The sequence below is a fragment of the Drosophila navojoa genome, chromosome 2, assembly GCF_054131105.1.
Source record: "Drosophila navojoa isolate 15081-1374.11 chromosome 2, UAZ_NAV_1.0, whole genome shotgun sequence".
Taxonomy (NCBI): Eukaryota; Metazoa; Arthropoda; class Insecta; order Diptera; family Drosophilidae; genus Drosophila; species Drosophila navojoa.
This window is the reverse complement of record NC_142890.1, coordinates 21730688-21750818: the sequence shown is the minus strand read 5'-3', so window position 1 is coordinate 21750818 and position 20131 is coordinate 21730688. Positions and strand designations below refer to the sequence as shown.

General features: G+C 38.1%; 1 protein-coding gene across 2 annotated transcripts in view; it reads right to left on the bottom strand.

Moving 5' to 3' along the window:
- Window positions 1–20131, bottom strand: part of Nlg4 (Neuroligin 4) — a 48494-nt gene that overhangs the window by 5941 nt on the left and 22422 nt on the right. For both annotated transcript variants that reach the window (XM_089262179.1, XM_089262216.1), the window contains exons 10-11: window positions 17069–18190; window positions 2486–2969 (exon numbers count right to left, since the gene is read on the bottom strand). In XM_089262179.1, the coding sequence (XP_089118305.1) occupies window positions 2527–2969; window positions 17069–18190 (1565 nt within the window). In that variant the 3' untranslated portion in view covers window positions 2486–2526. The remainder of the gene's footprint in view (window positions 1–2485; window positions 2970–17068; window positions 18191–20131) is intronic.

The window sequence follows — 20131 nt, the reverse complement described above, 5'->3', positions numbered from 1 at the left end:
AGTAATGCTCAATGTAATGTAATTGAATTCAATTTAAATTTAAAATTTTTTTTTTTGTATATTAATATACGTTAATTATTTTACTATTTATTTTTGATTAATATTATTAATGTTTTATATTATTATTTTATATTGTATTAAGATTTCAATTTACTTATTTTTACTATTTATTTTATAATTATTCTTATTTTTGCGTTTTTATTTTTTATTTTTATATAATATTTTAATATCTTTTTATTTATTTTTATATATTTTATTTTTACATTATATTTATTTATTTATTTTTTATTATAATTATGCAATACTGTATATGGTATACTGTATAAATATTTTATTTTTTTATATTTTGTATACTTTTTTACGTATTTATTTTATTATTTTTACTATTTTCGCACTTTATTTTTTTTTTATAATTAGTTTTTTATCTTACATATGCATTTCTATCATTTATTTTATTTAATTATTTATTATTTTACATGTTATATGTTAATAATTTTATATTTGATGTGTTTTTATTATTTAATTTCAATTAGTTATGCAAATGAAATTAATAGTTTTAAGCTATATGAAGTAAAATTCTGATAAAAGTCTAAAATAAGTTGAAGGATATGCTGAACATATCCTGCCAATGATTCTAAGAGGTGACTCAGCGCCACCCTCAATTCATATTTCCGACAACATGCTGCTACATGTTTTATAAAGGGCAGACGCTGTTAATTTTTAATTTCAATTCAGTTATATTTATAAAATCAACGAATGACTTTCATATTTAATTTTGCTTCGCTTTGCACCATTATATTTTTGTGCCGTTGTATGGCTTTTTATAAAATTTAAAATGAGAAACTGAGAAAACATTGGCTTTTGTTTTGTTTTCTTTGGCTTGTTGCAATGTCAAAGTTCATTCGACTAGGCTGTCAACTTGTCCTTTATTCTCACGACTTTATTGTGATTTTTTTTTCTTAGCTGAAGCGTTGTTTGCGTTTTTTGTTTATTTTTTTTTTCACATTTTTCCATGTCAGCAGCTGTGACATTTGAGTAAAGGAGCTGTATGGGAATTTCAATTCAATCTCTTTAATTTTATTTATGTGAAATAAAAGAACAGAATTTCCATGCATCCATATTTGTGTGCCATGCCGTTTGTTATATTTAATCAGCACTGGGGACATTTTATTTTTTTCCACCTTCATGTCAACCTTGTCAATTGCCCAACCATAAGGGCTTAACATTTTTGTCATATTCGTCGACGCAAGTTGGCATTTTAAAGATGCACGACGATACATATATGCATATGAAATATGTTGAAATATTCAAAAGAATGCCGAGACCATTTCATTGTGTGGGGTTAAGGCATGGAATGTACATATATATATGAATACATACATATGTATGTATGTACATATACGCTGTATCGGCGAGATATTACGCTGTTGTGGAAGTTACTATGGGATTTCTTGATGCATTAGTGTTGAGAAAAACTGGCAATTCGTATGAATCGATTGATTTAGTATTTTATTAGATGTATTGTCACTAAGAGAGAGGCAACTATGGCTACCGTTGAACGTGGTCAATGTTATCGAAGTTGAAAAGTTTGAAATTCAGCATTGGGGAGCATATAGTTACCATAGAGATTTATCGAAATTATTTAGGTTACAATATACAGGCACATCGCCAATGAAACAATTCAGAATCAAGCAGAATATATAAACATATTTTTTTTACAAATTAAAGGAAAACATGACGAGATACACATATGGATATTATCTAGTTGAAGCCATGAGAGAGCTAGCTCCGCCTACTCATTCGTATAAAATAATTGCCAGAGCTCTTAAGATTATCAGTTGCAAAGGTAAGCGCAAATACAACGAAGACCAATTGTACAAAGCTCTGAATGTTGGACTGAGATTTGGCGTTATACGTGAAGTCTGCAACAAGTATTACCTATATGAGTTCGGGCGTGTCAGTTCGACAGGTGAGATCACGTATGAGTTCAACAATAATCCATTGGACGCTGAGAAAGCTCGAAGTGTATCTGAAGGGCATATACTAACATTTCCAATGAAACGCAAGTGTCAGGACGATTGTGCTGCTTCTTTGAAGAGGTCGAAGCGTTGTTAAAATTTGGTTATACTATTATTTTCGATGTCTTAAAAATTGTTCAATGTTAAAAATCAGAAATTAGCCCATTGCTCGTGAAATTTTAATTACAAGTTTAATGAAATGCAAATTGAAAGAAAGAAAAAAATAAAGTAAAAATTTACTATTTAACTTAAGGCAAAAGACATTGCTTTAATAACAGCACCGCTCAAGTAAACGAACTAATTATATTCTCATGCCTATTTAAATTATTCCTTAAAGCACTCGTGTATCAGCTGCTTAAGCTGCTCAGCCTAACTGTTAGCTTACGTCCACCTTTGTGCTGGCCTAGATCCAGTGGCAGTAATTATGCCAGCTGCAACTAGACGCCTGTTGCTTACGGTCAACTTACCCCGTTGATGACTATAAGTCCAACTCAAAGACCGACACCTATCAGACGCGCATCTCGTCGATGGCTGCCTGTGGCACTTGCTGCTGCTGCTGCTGCTGCTGTTGTTGCTGCTGGGACGCCGACAATGTGGAGCTCATGGCTAAGCTCTCGCCGTGGGCGCTCGACATGTGGCCATGCGAGTGGGCGTGTATGTGCCCCTTGGAGGAGCTGGGCGCACTGCTGACTCCGCTGCTGCTGCTGCCGCCCGATGGCGTCTGATCGAGCAGCATATTGCCACCGGGCCCGGTTGCACCCATGCCAGAGTTGATGCTGCTGTTGGTGGTGGTCGTTGTCGATGAGGAGGCAGTACGCATCGGTGGGCGTGGACCACGTATATAGTGGGGCTGCATGCCCGTCAGCACCGCCCCGTTTGGCTGATGTTTACCAACCTGCTGCTGCTGCTGCTGCTGCTGTTGCTGTTGTTGCTGTTGATATTGTTGTAGTTCTGGAATGGAGATAGAGCAGGGAACTTGTAAGCTACTTATGTAGTTATGCATATGTCGGCATATTATCGAGCAAATGTTTGTTGACGAGCGGCGAAGCTAGCAGCAGCAACGAGTGCCACGGGCACAGTCACAGCCACAACCACAGCCGCAGCCCCAGCACCAGCACCAGAACAAAAGTCAATTTGTGAACAACAACAGCAACAACAACAACAAAAACAACGTTAAACATTAAACACACATCGTCATCGTTGTCATCATCGTTGCCTCATTGCCGTCGACATCATCATTGGCTCTGCTCCGCTTTTTATGCCATTCAATTGCCAACCAGTTGTTCTCCTCTCTAACCCGCTCCCGCTTTCACAACCCCCTCTCCCGCACTTCATGTCGCTCCACTCATCGTTCAAAAATGGCAAATGTCTGCAGTTATTGACGCTGCTAATATTTTGATGTTTTCCCTTGCCCTGCGACCGCATGTCAAATAATGTGACACTAAACCCTCACACCCTCCTTCCAGCCCCACAGCGCCCACTTATATGCAATATGGACTACCCTCTCACTATCTCTCCCTCTCCCTGTGTGTGTGTTGGTTAATTTGTTTGCTTGCTCTATAAATGGAATGCACTTTTATTGCTGAGCTGGCGAAAATGCCAAGCAATATAAAACGTCCTGTCGACTAATAAGCAGAAGCGACAGACAGTCGTGCGCTGCATTATAAAGTTGCTGATGCTAAACTAACTGCAGTAATTAGTTGCCAAGCTCAAGTAATTAAATAATGCAGGCGATAGTTTATATAAAGACTACTGTGTGTGCATTAGATAGGAATGATGACAATTACAATTACATAGGAATGATGATAATAGAAAAAGGAATTAATATTAAAATAATAATGAGGTTTCATTTCTTTGTCATATTTAGGTGTTGCCTCTCATTATTTTCTACTTCTGTTATTTAGTAAAGTTGGGCTGATTAAGGTGAAAATGTGATACTTCAATTATTTATATATTTAATTTTAATTAACTTTCCATTTCAGATTATTTATTTAACTGATTCCTATTAAAATATTTTATATAAGGTATTCACAAAAATTTCACGTAATATAAAATGAAATGAAATAATAATAAAATATTTTGAGAGCTCTTATTTTATTAAAAATAATTTACTCCGCTAACTGTAAACTTTTTAAAAAATGAGTAAGTAAATATTAAATTAGTTTTATGTTATATATGTATAATATTATTATCAAAATAACTTTATAATTTTTTTGCCTTAGTCAGCCAATAATATAAGTAGATAGAATTACTAAATAAAATATTTAGATTAACTATATAGATTAAGTGTTATAGTTATCATTATTTCTTGGGTTAAGGCCATGCCAAAATCAACTTATCACTGTGTGTGTGTGCCTGTGTTATGCAGTTGTGTGAGAGCTGTTTACTTTGAAATGTATTTGTGCGTGTCTCTCCAAGGGCAAATAAAGCCTCAATAGCCGCACCTTAGAGAGCTGTCCAATTAAAGTCAATGGATACTTAAGATGAGGCTAGAAAAGGTGGCCAAAGTGGATGCTGGCTTAGCCTGAGATCAAAGCGAGCAGCGGCTTTATATAAGTAGTGGCCATTTTATAAAATATACGCCCATACACACACACACACACACACACACACACACACAACACGCTTAAGCACACACACACAAGTACACTAAAGCAGAAACACGTGCTGCTGCCCAAAATGCATAATACAGTAGATGGTCAAAGGAAGTACTAGTTAGAGTGGCAGTACGAGCACAATTTCATTTTTGGGGCCCGGCGAGAGTTGCCATCAATTCAGAATATGAAATTAACAACGGTGCGTATGCGTAATATGCGCAATGAAGGCAAACGGCTTAACTGCGTGTGAGTCTGTCTGCCTGACTGTGTGTGTGTGTGTGTGTGAGTGGGTATGGGTGTGTGTGTGCCTTCATGTATATACGTGGCATGCAATAAATTTACAATTTCCCAGCATTTTGTTACATTTTGTTGGCCAAAATGCGATCCGCGGCGAAGCAAATATAATTTACATGCGCGTCACTTACACGCATTGTTGTGCAAGTGCAACGAATTCGACCCGCATGCAATTAGAATGCAAATGCTGCAACAAATGGCTATAACAGAATTGAAAATATATTGCGCTTTCGCTTGGCCCAGCACACATTCAAATCTGACAGCTGCCGTGGGTGTGCACCACCCCCACCACCGAAATAATGTACTCAAATTTTTTGGGCAAAAAGTAGTTAGCGGATGTTGATTAGTATGAAATGACAAGGCCGGATATGCTGCATACATAACGCGATGAAAACAGGGCCGCACGCAACGCTCAACTTCAATTGGCAAACGTGACACGGACATGGACATGGACATGGACATGGGCATGGACTCAGTTGACCACCGCACAGGGATTTGGAGCAGCGCACCACTGCCCATTAACCACTCGACGCTGTGGCATTGCGGCTAGCCAGCGCCCTTCGCAACTAAGTGGCCCAGCACAAGTGCAGCCAATTGTGCGCTCAGAGGAGCGCATGTGTGTATGTGTGTGTGGTCTCGCATTAATGAGCTGTCCCCAGTAAATTCGCCGATATCTATTCTTGTTTTCTGCTCTTTAACTCCGAGCTTAGCAATGCGCTGCCAGCATATTGTATTGTACATCAAAGGGGGCCAAGACGTGCAATTTATGGCAAACTATAGTGAAGTGGACGTCGAACAGCTGCGCTTAATGACCAACAGCACTAGAGCTCGCAAGCTTTATGTCGTTCAAGCAGCCTGAGTAGACGACAAGGAAATGGAGTAAGGAGTAAATTTTATCAGTGGGATCAGCTATCAAAAGTTAAAGTGAAACCCAATCGAAACAAAGTTTTATATATGTAAAGGATATCAAGCGTGAGCTCTACTTGCGTTATTTCTATATAACTTCTTTTTTTTTTTACATTAAGTAGTTTTAATTTCATTAAAATTAATTTATATATTTTATCGTCGGTTTGTGAATTGTTTGATTTAAAAATGGTTTTATTTGCAGGTAAAGTCAAAGAGGCTTTCCAGCAAATTATTTTACGCCGCTTGATTTTTAATTTAATTTAAATTTTATGTGTTGTTAGTATTCGTGGTATTTATATATATTATATTTTGTATTTACATATTTAATATATTTTATTGATATTCATATTTATTTTATATTTTATATTCATACTATGAGTAGTGATTTTTTCAATTGTGATTTAATTATATATATTATATTTCCATCCATATATTATATATATTCTCAATATATTGCAGCAATAGCAGCAATTAATTTTCTTCTGTGCTTGTTTCTGCATAGATTTGTTGAGCTATTTATTGACTTAGTAAGACTCTCATTTCTGCGACCGTCAATCGTGTCTCTCCCTATACGGTGCTCCTTAAAAGACTGTCACTCGAATCGTTCAATTGAAGTCGCTCAACAGGAAACAAAAGTGAAAATAAACGAACTGTATACACTATACCATATATAATAATATATATTGAATAGCAGAAAGCGTTAATCGACTGTGGAGTGCCATTATTGAGTGGCTTGATTGCTAATAGATGATATGCAGTTATTTAGACCGCACACATAAACGGCTAATGACATTCAAATTATCAATCGCTCAGTCAAAGTGTCAAATGAGCTAGCCATTTAAAATCAATTGGAGCGCCAGCTATACAAATGGCCCAGCGCTAGGGCTGATTAGCATACAATTTCAGGCTTCTCAATCAAGCATAAATCAGAGCGAGTGACTGCTGACTGGACCTGGCGAGCACAGATAGAGCCACGTAACAGGGCACAACATACGCTTGGCAAGTTTCTGCCAGTTGGCAGAAAATTGTGCGTAGTAAATCAGTCAGACAAGGTGAAGCTTGCCGGTGGGCCCGGCGGAGCGGGGAAGTGCGGCAGCAGCAGGCGAAAGCAGTATAAAACATCTATTTTTCAAAATGCAATTCGAAGAAATCAAACGGATATCGAGGGAAATTTATGTGCGTCTATTTAGCTTAGAGCCGGGAACTGAGCGCACGAGCGAACAAATATTAAGTATACGCAGTGTGAACGTTGTCAAGCGCTGTATGTGTGCGTGTGCGTGCGTGTGTGTGTGTATGCAGGCAAGTAAGCAGCACAATTAAATTGGATTTATGGTGCGCGTGATTACAAAATGAAGTTAATGTGCATGTACAAACACAATGGCCAAAGAGCGAACATTGAGGAACTGGGCGCCAACGGAAGAAAAATGGTTCTCGAACTTTTTGAGTGCACGGAAATCGTACCTTGTTTGTCATGTCATCAATAAACTACACGACGAACGAGCAGCAGATGAGCAAACCCAGTCAAGCCAAGCCAAGTCAAGCCAAGGCAGGGCAAGCCAGGCCAGGCCAGCCAAACAGATACAGAGGCGAAAGCAAATTGAATGAGCATATTAAAAATAAAAGGAAAAGTAATATACGAGAATATTTTTGCGAGGAAGTGCCAAGGAAATGGAAGTCTGCACGCCCAACTGGACATATTTCACTTATAAGCAGCAGCAGCAGCAGCAGCAGCGACAACAACTACAACAACAACACAATCAACAAACTGAGCAGCGAAGCGCATCAATGAAATATTTATGAGTGCCCCATGTAGATTTATGTATGTATATGCTGACAGAGTGTCCGAACGGCGAGCGAATTGAAAAATTTATTAGCTGGATTAGCCGCTGGGCTGCGCTGTGCCACTTGGGCTAAAGTTGTTTAAGTCTGCTTGCCGTGTGAGCTTTACGGAATATTTGATGCGTCGACAGCCGCAGAAGCTGCTCTCAAATGTAACTACACGTTGTTAACTTTTGTAAAATTAACAAAAAAATGAATAAAAATATATATAAAACATATTCGAAATATTATTTTACAGCATCAGTTTAGCTTTGAATAAATCCGAATAAATAACAAACAGTTCTAGGCATTCATATACTGATTAAAAATTTGCTTTTCGATTACTTTTAGCATTTCGTTATTTCTTTCTGCCTGGCATAAAATATGATTTAACGATAATAATTATAGTTTTTGTGTTATATTTTTTTTTTTTTTATCAAAATTTAATTCTTAACAATTTTAATAATAGAAATTGTTATATTTTCTTTGCATTATTAACTAATTAAAAATTTTAAATAAAAAGAAATTAATAAAAATTAAATAATGTATATAAGTATTATATACATTACATTATCCACCAATCAAAAATAAATATATATTTTTTAATTTACATTTATTTGATTATTTATAAAATTCTTGTAATATGTTCTGATAAAATAATTTATAATTCATTATCAAAAAATTTAACAATAAATAAATATAAATAAATCCACAGAACTAGAATGTTCCTTTACTACCATATCTGAGTCTGAGTTGAATGTGCTAATATAATTAATTTATTTATTTTTCCCATATATTGTATATGATTATTCTATATTTTTTCTACATTTATATTGAATATATAAAACCATCTAATGTCGATTTAAACTAGCCGCACATCGATAACAAAACCAGAGCTTAAACCTTTTCTTCAATTTCAAGTTTAGTTACCCTGTTATTTCTCCAATTCGGTGCAGTAAAAATGCTATGCTGTTTGTATAGTAAATGAGAGTACTAAAGCTGCGACTGAAAACTACAATACAATCCAGGCATTTGAGGCGTACAAGTTGACTGGCTAAGCTGGCTCATGGCTAAAGCCGGGACCTTTATTACATCAAATTGTCTGTCTTACTCAACCACAATGGAGAAGCCAGCAGAACCGGCAGCTTCGACTGACCACTAAGGATGCGGCAACGCACTGTGCCGAGGCAATAAAATAATATTGTTTTATCTAACTAGCTGCGCAGTGCACAGCAACAAAGCGGAAGACGGACAGAAGGACAGCAACGAGGCAATGAATCGGGGCGGCCATCCGAAATGGGGGTACCAAACTAACATCCCTTGGCAAGCGAGTAGCGAAAACTACATACATATAGGCAAAGTGACATTTGTATGCCCGCAGCTCCATCGTCTGTCGTTTGGCCGAAATCATCAAAGCGAAGACCAAATAATAAAACGGGGGAATGCGAAAGGAAAACACAAAACTGCGGAATCAGAAGCCACAATGCGGCAAACAGATCGAATAATGCTCCGTAGCCGGCCGGGCGATGGAGACTACTTTGCTTTTAGGCTGAGACTGAGGGCAAACATATGTTCATGGCGTTGGCATAAATAAGGCTGAATGCGGCTAAGAGAGGCTGAGAGAGGCTGACTCTATCGTACTATATGCGCCATGCGGTTGGCTTGCAAATAGATTTTTCATCATTTATTTTTGTCTTCTCTGCGTGGCCCACACGGCGTATGCGTGATAAATGCTTTCCTTGTATGTGTGCGCTGTGTGTCTTCTGTTGAAATTTCAATAATAACATTTGTATGAAGCTGTTTATGTCCTCGTGCTGGCAATGCTGGCCATGCTGGCGTTGCTGCTGATGGTTGACAATGTGGATGACAATCACGTCACATCTGGGTCTGAATTTAGCTACCCTCATTGCTCGCTCTCTCTCTCTCTCTCGCTCTCTGTGCTCCTCTATTTGGTTTGCTTGTGTACTTGCTTGTACTTACTCGTGTTGGGCTTAGTAGGCGAGTCGCGTTTGCCTTTTGTTTGCTGCTTTATTTTTATTATATTCATTCGTCCCACACTCGCTCCCTCCCGCTCTCTTTCTCTCTCTCGCACCCACACATGTCAGCAAAAATCGTTTACGCTTCATTGTTTTACTCAATTTGGTTGATTTTTGCTGGCGGCTTTTTATTTTTCTTTTCGTTTGGCGGCGTCTTTTGAATTTGCTGTGAATTGTATGCAAAGTTTTCGCCACGTTTCCAACATATCAATTGAAAAGTGTTAAAAATAAAACGAAATATGAAATAGCTTCGCTTTCAGTGCCTGACTATGCAGCTATCGCGCCCATTGACCGAAATGATTATGGAACCAGAAGGCAGCCCGTGGTATTTCATCGATTGATTTATACACAAAGAGCTGACTGCTGAAATCAACTTTTCGGCTTAGTCCTAAGTCGATAATCAACATTCTTGCTTAGCCCAGCACATAAACCTCTGCCCGTCTTAACTAAAATAAATTGGATTTCTTATGACTCAAGTTGGGGCTTTAATATTTTGATAAACATAATATCACAAAATGAATAGAGACAAGTCTAGAGTTGTTGTATATGAATGTGGATTATTGTTAGATTCACATATATTGCAACAGAACAATTAATCAATTTAAATAAATTAATTTTTGTCTCTCATGATTTCATTCTTATAATAAGTCAGCCTTGAGCTTGAGTGCGACAGAGAAGGAAAAGTGATAATAATAAAAATGCGAGCTGACAACGTAATATGCTTAGTGGATTTAATTATAATGCCAAATGCGAGCGGCTCTCAGGAATTATAAAAATAATCTCTATAAATGCTTTACGCTTGAACGATGGTTGAAATCGGGCTAGTTCGAGTCAAGCCACTAAGCCTAATGAGGCATTAAACTGCCGTTAAATAACATAAGCGCTTTATATAATCCAAGGGCTTTAGATAGCAGCAACGACAACAAATATTAATGCGCCACTTGAGTGCACAGAGTCACAGGAAAAATAAAAAAAGAAAAAGACGAGCGAGCACAAAAATCGAGTCAAGACGGGCCGAAATCTCGGGACAAGCATTAATTACGCGAGGATTTTCGCGCAGACACAAGCTGTAGTTGACTTTAATATTTATGGTCTGCGCAAAGAAGAAAAATGTGCTGCTTGAATAAATAACTGGCTGGCATGCCGAGCCGAGCCAATCCGAGCCGTGCCCTGCCCAAACAGCTGGCGGGCAATGGCGAGGTATGCGCCCACGCATAATTATATGAAAATTCGCAATAATTATAAATAATGCAGAGCGCGCTGAAAATGTTAACGCAGTGCGAGCTGTGCCAGTCGCCACATCCGACAATGCCAGCACCTGCCAGCTGCCAGAGTCAACGATAATGGTGTGCTCGGCCCTTCGGCCAGCAGCTCCACCTCTACCATCACCATCCGAAATCAGTGAACACCCACTCAGCCAATGCAAAACATTTCCGGTTCCGTTAAGGCGCCACGAGCTTTGGCTGAGGCGCGTAAAATTAAATCAGCTTTGACAGCGCCAACAACAAGTGAACACGAGTGGAAAACACGCTGCTGCTTATGTTTCCCAGCAATTTCACTCAGGTTGACGCAGTGGCAAATTCTATTTGAGCTTTTGCGAATTTTCCCTTTGCTGCGCTGCTCGCACAGCAATTAGAGCAGAAGATCGAAGTGCATAAACCTGCTCAAGTAGCTAAAAGGCGAACCATTGCCCCATACAGAGTAAACAAATCTCTGCACATTTTCTCAGCTGGAAGCCAACGAAGAGAGCTCTCGACTGCTGCAGCTGCTGTATGATGAAAACAGCGAAATCAAGAATTTAAATGTCAAATGCCTGTGACTACAATCCTTAACGAGGCTTATCGAATCGCAAGCAGCAGATGCATATATCTCTTAAGGCTTAAGCTTACGGGACTTGAACGTATGAAAATTAAATAAATGAAGTGCATTAGCACCGATGGAAATTACTTGATAAATATAAAATGGATATCAGTCTTACTGTGAGTGGGAATATTATTGAATTTATTAAATTACAATATAAATATTTTAAATATATATTTGACTTAATATACTGCTATAGGCATATATAAAATAAGTTCAATGTTTATACCATCAATAGAGGGATAGAGAACTTATAGCGCCTGCAGTTTGCAGTGCCGAACTACCTATTGCCTATGTAAAGGTATAGCATTGCCTTTTACCTTCAGCATTTTATTTCTTTACTTCCTAGCTTCTTCTAGCCTTCTATGCAAACCATCATAAATCATACTGAGTTACAGCTGCTGCAAAGCACATTCATATATGTATGTATGCACATCTGTCCTCTTCATTAGTAATCAAACCTGACTCAACATGATATCAACTCTTAACGATATCTCTGTCATTGCAGCCACTTCATAGTCTGTTCGTCACTGCGGTTGGCTGCTATCGATTCAAATACAATTCAACTGTAATTATGATTTCATTAATAGAGCTCGGAATGAATGTATGAGTGCACGTGTATTAATTACAATTAGCGATTGTCGATTGTCAATTAATCACGCGTTTTATTTCATTTCTTCAGTGACATGAAAAGAAGCAAAGAAATAGATGCAGAACGTCTAAGTGAACTTCGTTTCATGTCACCGAAGAGATATATATATAAATTTTTATAAATTACGATTGAATTTACATATTTTTTTATAATTAGTTGACCTAATTTTGCTCTTGATTAATCAATTTTCATAGAATCGGTAATAGCTACGGATTTTTAAAAAACAAAATTGATACGCACGTGCATTAGACGGATCTAGGTATATAATTTCATGTCTCTAAGACAGACATTGCGAGGCTGGCTCGACTGCTGATTCATATCAAGCACACTCACACATCAATCGCCCCACATACTGCCTGTTACATACATTTTATCATAGCAACAATTCTCTGAATTCCCGCTTACACTAGAATATTAATATTTAGAATGTTTCATGGAATTACGAATAAGTATACTCTATCTAATAGTTTGTCAGAAACAGAACTTTATCATTTAAATTGTGCGCAGGTAACAGAAGAGCGAATCATTTCTATTTTTATACCCTGAACCCATTGAAAATGGGAAATCAGGGTATAATGGTTTTGTTGAAATGTATGTAACAGGCAGAAGGAGGCGTGGCAGACCCCACAAAGTATATATATTCTTGATCAGCACGACGAGCTGAGTCGATTTGGCCCTGTCCGTCTGTCTGTCCGTCCGTCCGTCCGTCCGTCCGTCTGTCCGTATGTATGAACGCGTCGATCTCAGAAGATATAAAAGCTAGAGACTTCAACTTTTTTTTAAAATATCGGTATATATCGCGCGCATATCGAGTTTATCACTAAAAAACGATAACTCATTCCGATATTTTTTTATCGATAAAAAACCTTATCGAAAGTCAGTTAAAAAATTATATCTCCTACATCATTATAGCTAGAGTGTCCAAATTTTAAATATATATTAAGACGTATTTTATACAATTTCGATTTTTGTTAAAATTTACCCCCCGCCCTTATATTCACCCCCTCACCATCATCTTTGTAGAAGTCGTATATCAAATACTAGAGACTTGAGCTTCGGTATACACATACATATATACATCATGATTACGTTCTGAAAGTTTCATTACGATCGTACGTCTAGAAATTAAATTATTCCACAAATAAGTTCTCATAATATCGCCAACACTGCAGTGCAACCTAAGCGCAATCGCCTGTATATGCGTGTGTGTGTGTGTGCGTGTGTATGTGCGAATTATTATTGAAATATCAGTTGCTCGAAGGGTTCAGGGGATCTCGTAGTCGAGCAGTCTCGACTAGAGCTTTCTTACTTGTCTTTCTACTTGCTGTTTTTTATTTTCACACGATTCAATCTCTGTGTGGATTTAATAACATTTTCTGCGACAGTGCTCGGAGTGCTGACCCTGTTGGCGGTAATTTGATTGCCGTGAAACAGACACATTCATAACAATACAATAAACAGATACACCCACACACATACACCCACACACATGCGTGTAAGTCCACCCGCTGTAAAAAATCTGTTGTTTTGCTTATCGCATGACCATTTCATAAACAGTCGATAAACAAAAAAAAAAAAACAAAAAAACAAAAAAAGTAAATTGCGAATTGCCCACTCGGCCGTTACCTGTGCTACGTATTTGTTATTTGTTGCAATGGATTGCTGGAATTTTATTTATGACTAAAAATGTCAACGCCAGATGCCCAGTCCGCCGTCCGACCTCCACCCCTGGGCGGGTCGATCTCTGCGGGTGCCATAATAAAAATAACATAATACGCTGCACAGGGTTACGGAAGCCGTGGACCCCGCTGCTCCTTCAGGGCCATGGCCTGATTGCCGGCTTGGCTTTCGTTTTATTATGCAAGGGTCGCGCATTAAACTTACAACAGTTTTATGCGGCTTTTTATTGTTTTTTATGCGCAAAGTAATAGCCCGAACTGTAAACGTTTCATGACTCACTGTCTAGGCAGAAAACTATATAAAAAGCACATCGGTAAATGGGCTCCTGATCGAAATTGAAAATCTGAACGTAAAGGCATGCCAGGCTACGTATGAGGAATGCCGACCGCGGCATTTATCGGACCAATCAAATCTATCAGATGTCACGGCAGCTCAGCTGAAAATTTATTGTTGCGGGCATATTTTTTGAAGTGCCGTCACGACCCCCAATGGCGTGCGGCTTCAGCGCAGAACTGTCGATAAGTTGCGGCAACTGCACTTCACCATTTCTCATTTAACAGCTCATCAAACCAAGGCAAAACAAGAAAAGGCGCTGCAGTAAAAAAGAAAAAATAGCAACTCTCGACTTCCGACTGTTTGCTTACCTGTAGGCCGGTTCATGTCGGCCATAAATATTTGTGTTATTACAGTTGTATGTTTATGTTTAATACAAACTGAATATTTAAATAACGAAGAGTATGCCTCAAATGTGCATATATGTATATAGTTATTTCAGACCGTGAGCCACCAGGTGAGTTGCTGTGCTACAATGAGCTCAATAAATACTTCACGATATAGTTTGTCTACCTCGAAATATATGTATTGCTTTTAAATGCCCTGCAATTGCATGTGGAGAACCAAAAAGGCAACTTCTCATTACAGAAATTTTAAGTTAAATATTTAGAGATCACAAAGGGATTTCTGGAGTAGCCCGTATGCGTCAATAAACGAAGATATTTTATATAATTTTGTAGCATATTATTGTTGACATTATTGAAATGGCGCTAAAATATTGTAAATCCGAATGACTTCATATTAATATAAACTGCTAAAAATATAAAAAGAAAACATATTTTTCTTTATCGCTTCCTGGACTTCCACGACTGATATTGATATTGAAAAATGGTTATATATTTGATAGCATACTTTTGTGCGCAACATTGAAATGAAGATTAAAATATTTATTCTGCATAGGTAAAATTTAATACGTTTAAGTTATAATAAGATAAAATAAATAAAATAATTATAGAACTAATAATAACTATGATAATAATAATAATAATAATAATAATAATAATCATAATCTTAACGCCAGCATACCCGCTAGCGTGTCAGCTCTACAGAGTATATTTCCGTGAAAAACTTGGCAATCAGTGGAGCATAATTTGTACAACAATTTCCGTCGTGGCCATCAACTAAGCAGGGAATTGGATTGGACTGAACGGATGCCAAACTAAAGCTGGTTCCACTACCAAAGCCGTAGCCGGACACACGGATGGGCAACGGGCTTGGAACGGCTCGTTTACTGTCTGCCTGCAAAACTCTGGTCAAAAGTCGCAAGTGCGTTGAACTCCAGCGATGCGTAAATGTTTTCTCTGCCTTGGATTCCTTCTCTGTGTAAGTGTGTGTGTATGTGTATTTATTCTCTTTTTGTGATTTTTGGCTGTAGTTTTGCGCTTTGCGCCGTAGGATATTTGTCTGCCCATGGATAGCGCAAGAATAACTTTACTTTGGCTCTGTGGCTGATTAGTACAATTTCAATTTTCGCGCGGACATATTTGTGCATAGCCAGGGGTTCAGTTTATGGTCTTGTCAGACCCAGTGCAAAGGTCACTTTTGGTTTGATTGAGCAATATTTTTTGTTTGCTTGGGGTGATTTTGCAGGAAATTTATGTGTAGCTGGCGTTCCTTCACAATGTTGCCCCGTCATTCATTTTTCAAATATTTCTTCCTCATCTTTTTTTGCTTTCCTTTTCTTTTAGTTTTCTTTTTCTCTTCTTTTTTTTATGATGAGCAACCTAACAAGCAGCCATACCACCAGCTGTGTTTCCAATAGCATATTTATAAACGTAAGGTATATGGAACATAAATACATTCATATTTATTATGCGAGTCATTTCTTAGTGTCGGATTGAACGCTGAACGTGCCTCTTTCGAAAACTTAAGGATATCTTCTTAAAGTCTATGCATAATGCTGAGAATATTGAACTCTAATTGTAAAAGATGATAAAAAAAGACTGCGTGGATTTAGCTTTTATATCAACAGCTGTCAAGTAACCTATTAGTTTGAAGTTTAGTTACTCTAAGTGTAAAAACATTTCTTTGGTTTTTCAAATATTTTGAAAACATTGGTTAATCAGAACTCAATGACCTTTACCTTAGCCTTTTAGATTTAAATTATACTCCTTTTTTGGCAAAAAGTTTTATGCGTGTCAGCTTGATCCTTAGAGAGCCCTTAGAAGTATTCATTTGAATATTTATAAATACATATGCCTACGTTTGTAAATCTGGGGCATGTATTTAATCGTCTTTTATAATTTCAGTTTGAATTATTTATATTTGATTTCCCAGGTGCATTTTATGCTCTTACACACACGTGCTCTTCTTTGAAATCATAAGCTTATTCAATCATTCGGTACAGAAAATATTCTCTTTCCCTTACTTCCTCTCCCTCTCCCTCTTCCTCTCACAGCTGCAGGTTGTGTTTTCATTCAATTTGAGAATGTGATTTTTTGTATAGGGTTTTTTAATCGAAAATAAAATGCAAGCTGTGCGCTTTTAAGCCAGCAGCAGGAAGACGTGCGCCCGCAAATAAAGTGGAACAAAAATGAAAAACAACTCATAATGTAATGAAATCTTATCGTATTATGGCCTGATTGCTACCTTGGAGCAGCATTGTTTGGATGCCCTATGCTCCCTCCCACCTAGTGGGTGTTTTCGTGTTGGTGTTTGCATTTTTGCGGCGAATGCTGCACGTAGCACTCGGAAAGAAAAGCGAAAACGTGAAAAACCAGAAAACACTTTCATCTTCTGGCTGGGCTGGACTGGTCTGGGTCTGGGCTGGTTTGGTTTGGTTTGGGTTGGGCTGCATCAAAAAGCAATTCGTCCAATTGCATTTGCAGCTTAAATCTGTTGCGGGCTTCACAAATAAGTTAGTGCAGAACTCACCTGTCGTTGGATTGTGTCGATTGAGATTGCGTGGCAGTGTCATGCAGTCGGTAGGGGCGCCACCAGTGCTGGAAGTGAGGAGGACATTGCCGCGGCTATCCACCAGGGCGGTGCCGCCGCCTGCCAAATTTAAGGCAGCTGTATTGTTGCGTGCATAATTCAGAGCTCCGGAATGGTGCAATTGGCTTGCCTTGGGCAAAGTCATTAGGCCGGGATTGTAGCTAACGCTGCTGCCTGACACAACAACAGAGGCGCCACCACCGACACCGACACCCACCGCTGTGCCAGTCACATTGCTGTTGTTGCCAGCCGCACCGCCAGCACCACTGCCTGAGCCGCTGCCGCGACCAAAGGTCTGGGTGCCTCCACCACCGCCCATGCTCTTGATTTGCATATGCTCGCGCTGCTGTTGCTGTTGCTGCTGCTGATGTTGCTGTTGCTGTTTGGTGCTGGTGCTGTAGGTGACATTGGCCAAGTTATCCGAGGGCTTAGCGCCATCCATGGCCATATTATTCAGCATGCTTCCACTGCCGCCTGCCTGTTGTGCTTGCTGTTGTTGTTGTTGCTGCTGTTGCTGCTGCTGCTGCTGCTGCTGTGTTTGCAAGCCCGTGTTGGCGCATATATGTGGCGGCGGTGGCTTGGATGCCTCGTTGGCTGCTGCGGCGGCAGCGGCGGCCGCCTGCAACAGCATGGCCGCCTGGCCACTCTGATCCTGGCCATGGCTCTCGACATCCACAATCACATTGGCGCTCTGCGAGTGGCCCATGTGATAGTGGGCATGCTTGATGGGCTCCGGCGGATATGGTACCTGCTGATGCATGCTGCGCTGTTGATACTGCTTCTGCAACGTCTTTACCTCCAGCCGCGTCTTGTCGCGCTGGTAGTACACGCCCGCAAATATCAGCACATTCAATATGAGCAGGCTGCACCCGATGGCAATCGTTACGCTCAGCGCCGTCGAATACGCCGCATACCCGGCTGCCTCGAAACCGGATGCCACGGTCTCCGTTGAGGCGTTCGCAAGTGTTGTCGGTGCATATACGCCTCCGCCTCCACTGCCCGTGTAGTTGCCGCCAATTGGTATACACGTTGTATACATGTTGTTCGGCTCAACGGTCGTAACTACAGAAAGAGAGAGAAAGAGAGAATGAGAGAGAGAGAGTCATGAGTAATTGCGTACCATTGTTGCATATTAATATATGACTGTTGTTGCTTCTTGTTTGTCGCATGCAGCAAGACAATTACAAATTAGCCACCCAGTGGCTCGCATCGTATACGCAATCTAGTTCTCTTGGCTTAATAAGCATAGGACGCGTACGCCTGTCTCTATCAAATGTGCATCAAAACGCATTGCACGCATCATGCGCCTCTACATATTCTAATGTGATGTCTTACAATGTTATTTTGGATTATTAGCCTAGAAACCAACAGCTAGAGCAATATATTTTGGTTAAGGCTTGATTGCCTATTAGCTAGCTTAACTAAAATATATACATATGTTGGTCGTTGGTAGTAGTAGTTAATTAGTTTTCAGTTGGTCTTAATTTTAATATCTATCCATAAATAATAATAAAATAAAAAAATATATAGCAAATAAAATAAATAAAATAAACAAAATAAATAAAATTAATAAAATAAATAAAAAAAATAAAAAATAAAAATAAATAAAATAAATAATTAAAATAAATAAAATAAAATACTTAAAATAAATAAAATAAATAAAATAAATAAATAATTAAAATAAATAAAATAAAAAAATAAATTAAATAAAAAATAAATAAAATAAATTAAATAAAAAACAAATAAAATAAAACAAATAAAATAAATAAATAAAATAAAATAATAAATAAAATAAATAAATAAATAAATATATTTTGTCTAACTTAAAAACATCAAAATAAAAATTGTGTGTGTGTGTTTTAGAAACTAATCTAATTTAATGAATCTTTCTCTTCTTTTAATCCAGAACGATCCACTCTGAACAGTCTAATTTTCCAACTCGCTCTCACTACGTGCAGCAACTGTTATAATTGTGTTTCTCACTGAGAGCCTGGCATGTACATAAAATGCCAGAGATGGGACACGCAAACTCAACCGTCTATAAATCAACATATTTTCCTTTCGTGCATACCCGAAAACGAACCCCTGACAATTTGTTAGCTATTTTTTAGTTTTTATTTCCAAATATTTTAGAACCACTCTTCCTTAATTAAACATTTTTTAATTTAATTTAAGCTCGCTTTCCATCACTTATCTATTCTTTTTCTGTCACCCAAAAAAATATTAAAAAAAAATTTCTATTTTCTTTAAGGCATATTTGAATATGTATATTTATATAATATGTATATTTATCCATGGAATATCTGCAACAACATCAAACTATTTTTCGTCAAGTAAATATTTAATTTGCAGTTTTCTTGTACTCCAAAAAAAACTTTTAGATCTTCATCTGCTGGCCGTACGTTCGTATTTCTTTTATGTCAGGCTGGCAGGTAACTTTTAAATTGAAATGCAAGCACCTGCGAAAAAGTGATGTGCTTCACTGCTTTTGAAGTTCACTGCCTTCAAAATGTATTTCACAATGTGCTCGAGTCTTCGAGTATTGTTTTGTTATTGTTGTCGCTTTGTTGTTTTCCTCTTGCTTTGTGTCTGACTGTCTCGTTGATGTGCCTCAAGTGCTATCTACACTTGGCATTGTTTTAAGCCAAGACTATATACACTCTCTGATGCATGCGCATGTCTGCGTCTGTGTGTGTATGTGTATGAGTGTCGATGTCGTCTGTCTCAAAAGTTTTGCCTTTCAATTTTCTGCATATCAAACAATTCGGCAAAGTTCTGCACGAGATTAAAGACTTGGGCACGTATTTGCATAAATATTTAGACAATAAACCAAAGTGCCATAATAAGCATTGTCATATTGTTGTCCTCTTTTTCAATATTTCGTGTGATTCTCCACAGCTGCCAAGTGGCAACTGACTGTCGAGAGCTTTTCAATTTGCATTTTACAATGCCATTCAATTTGGCAAGTTTTTGTTGTCGACTCTTCGCTAAATCAACTAATCC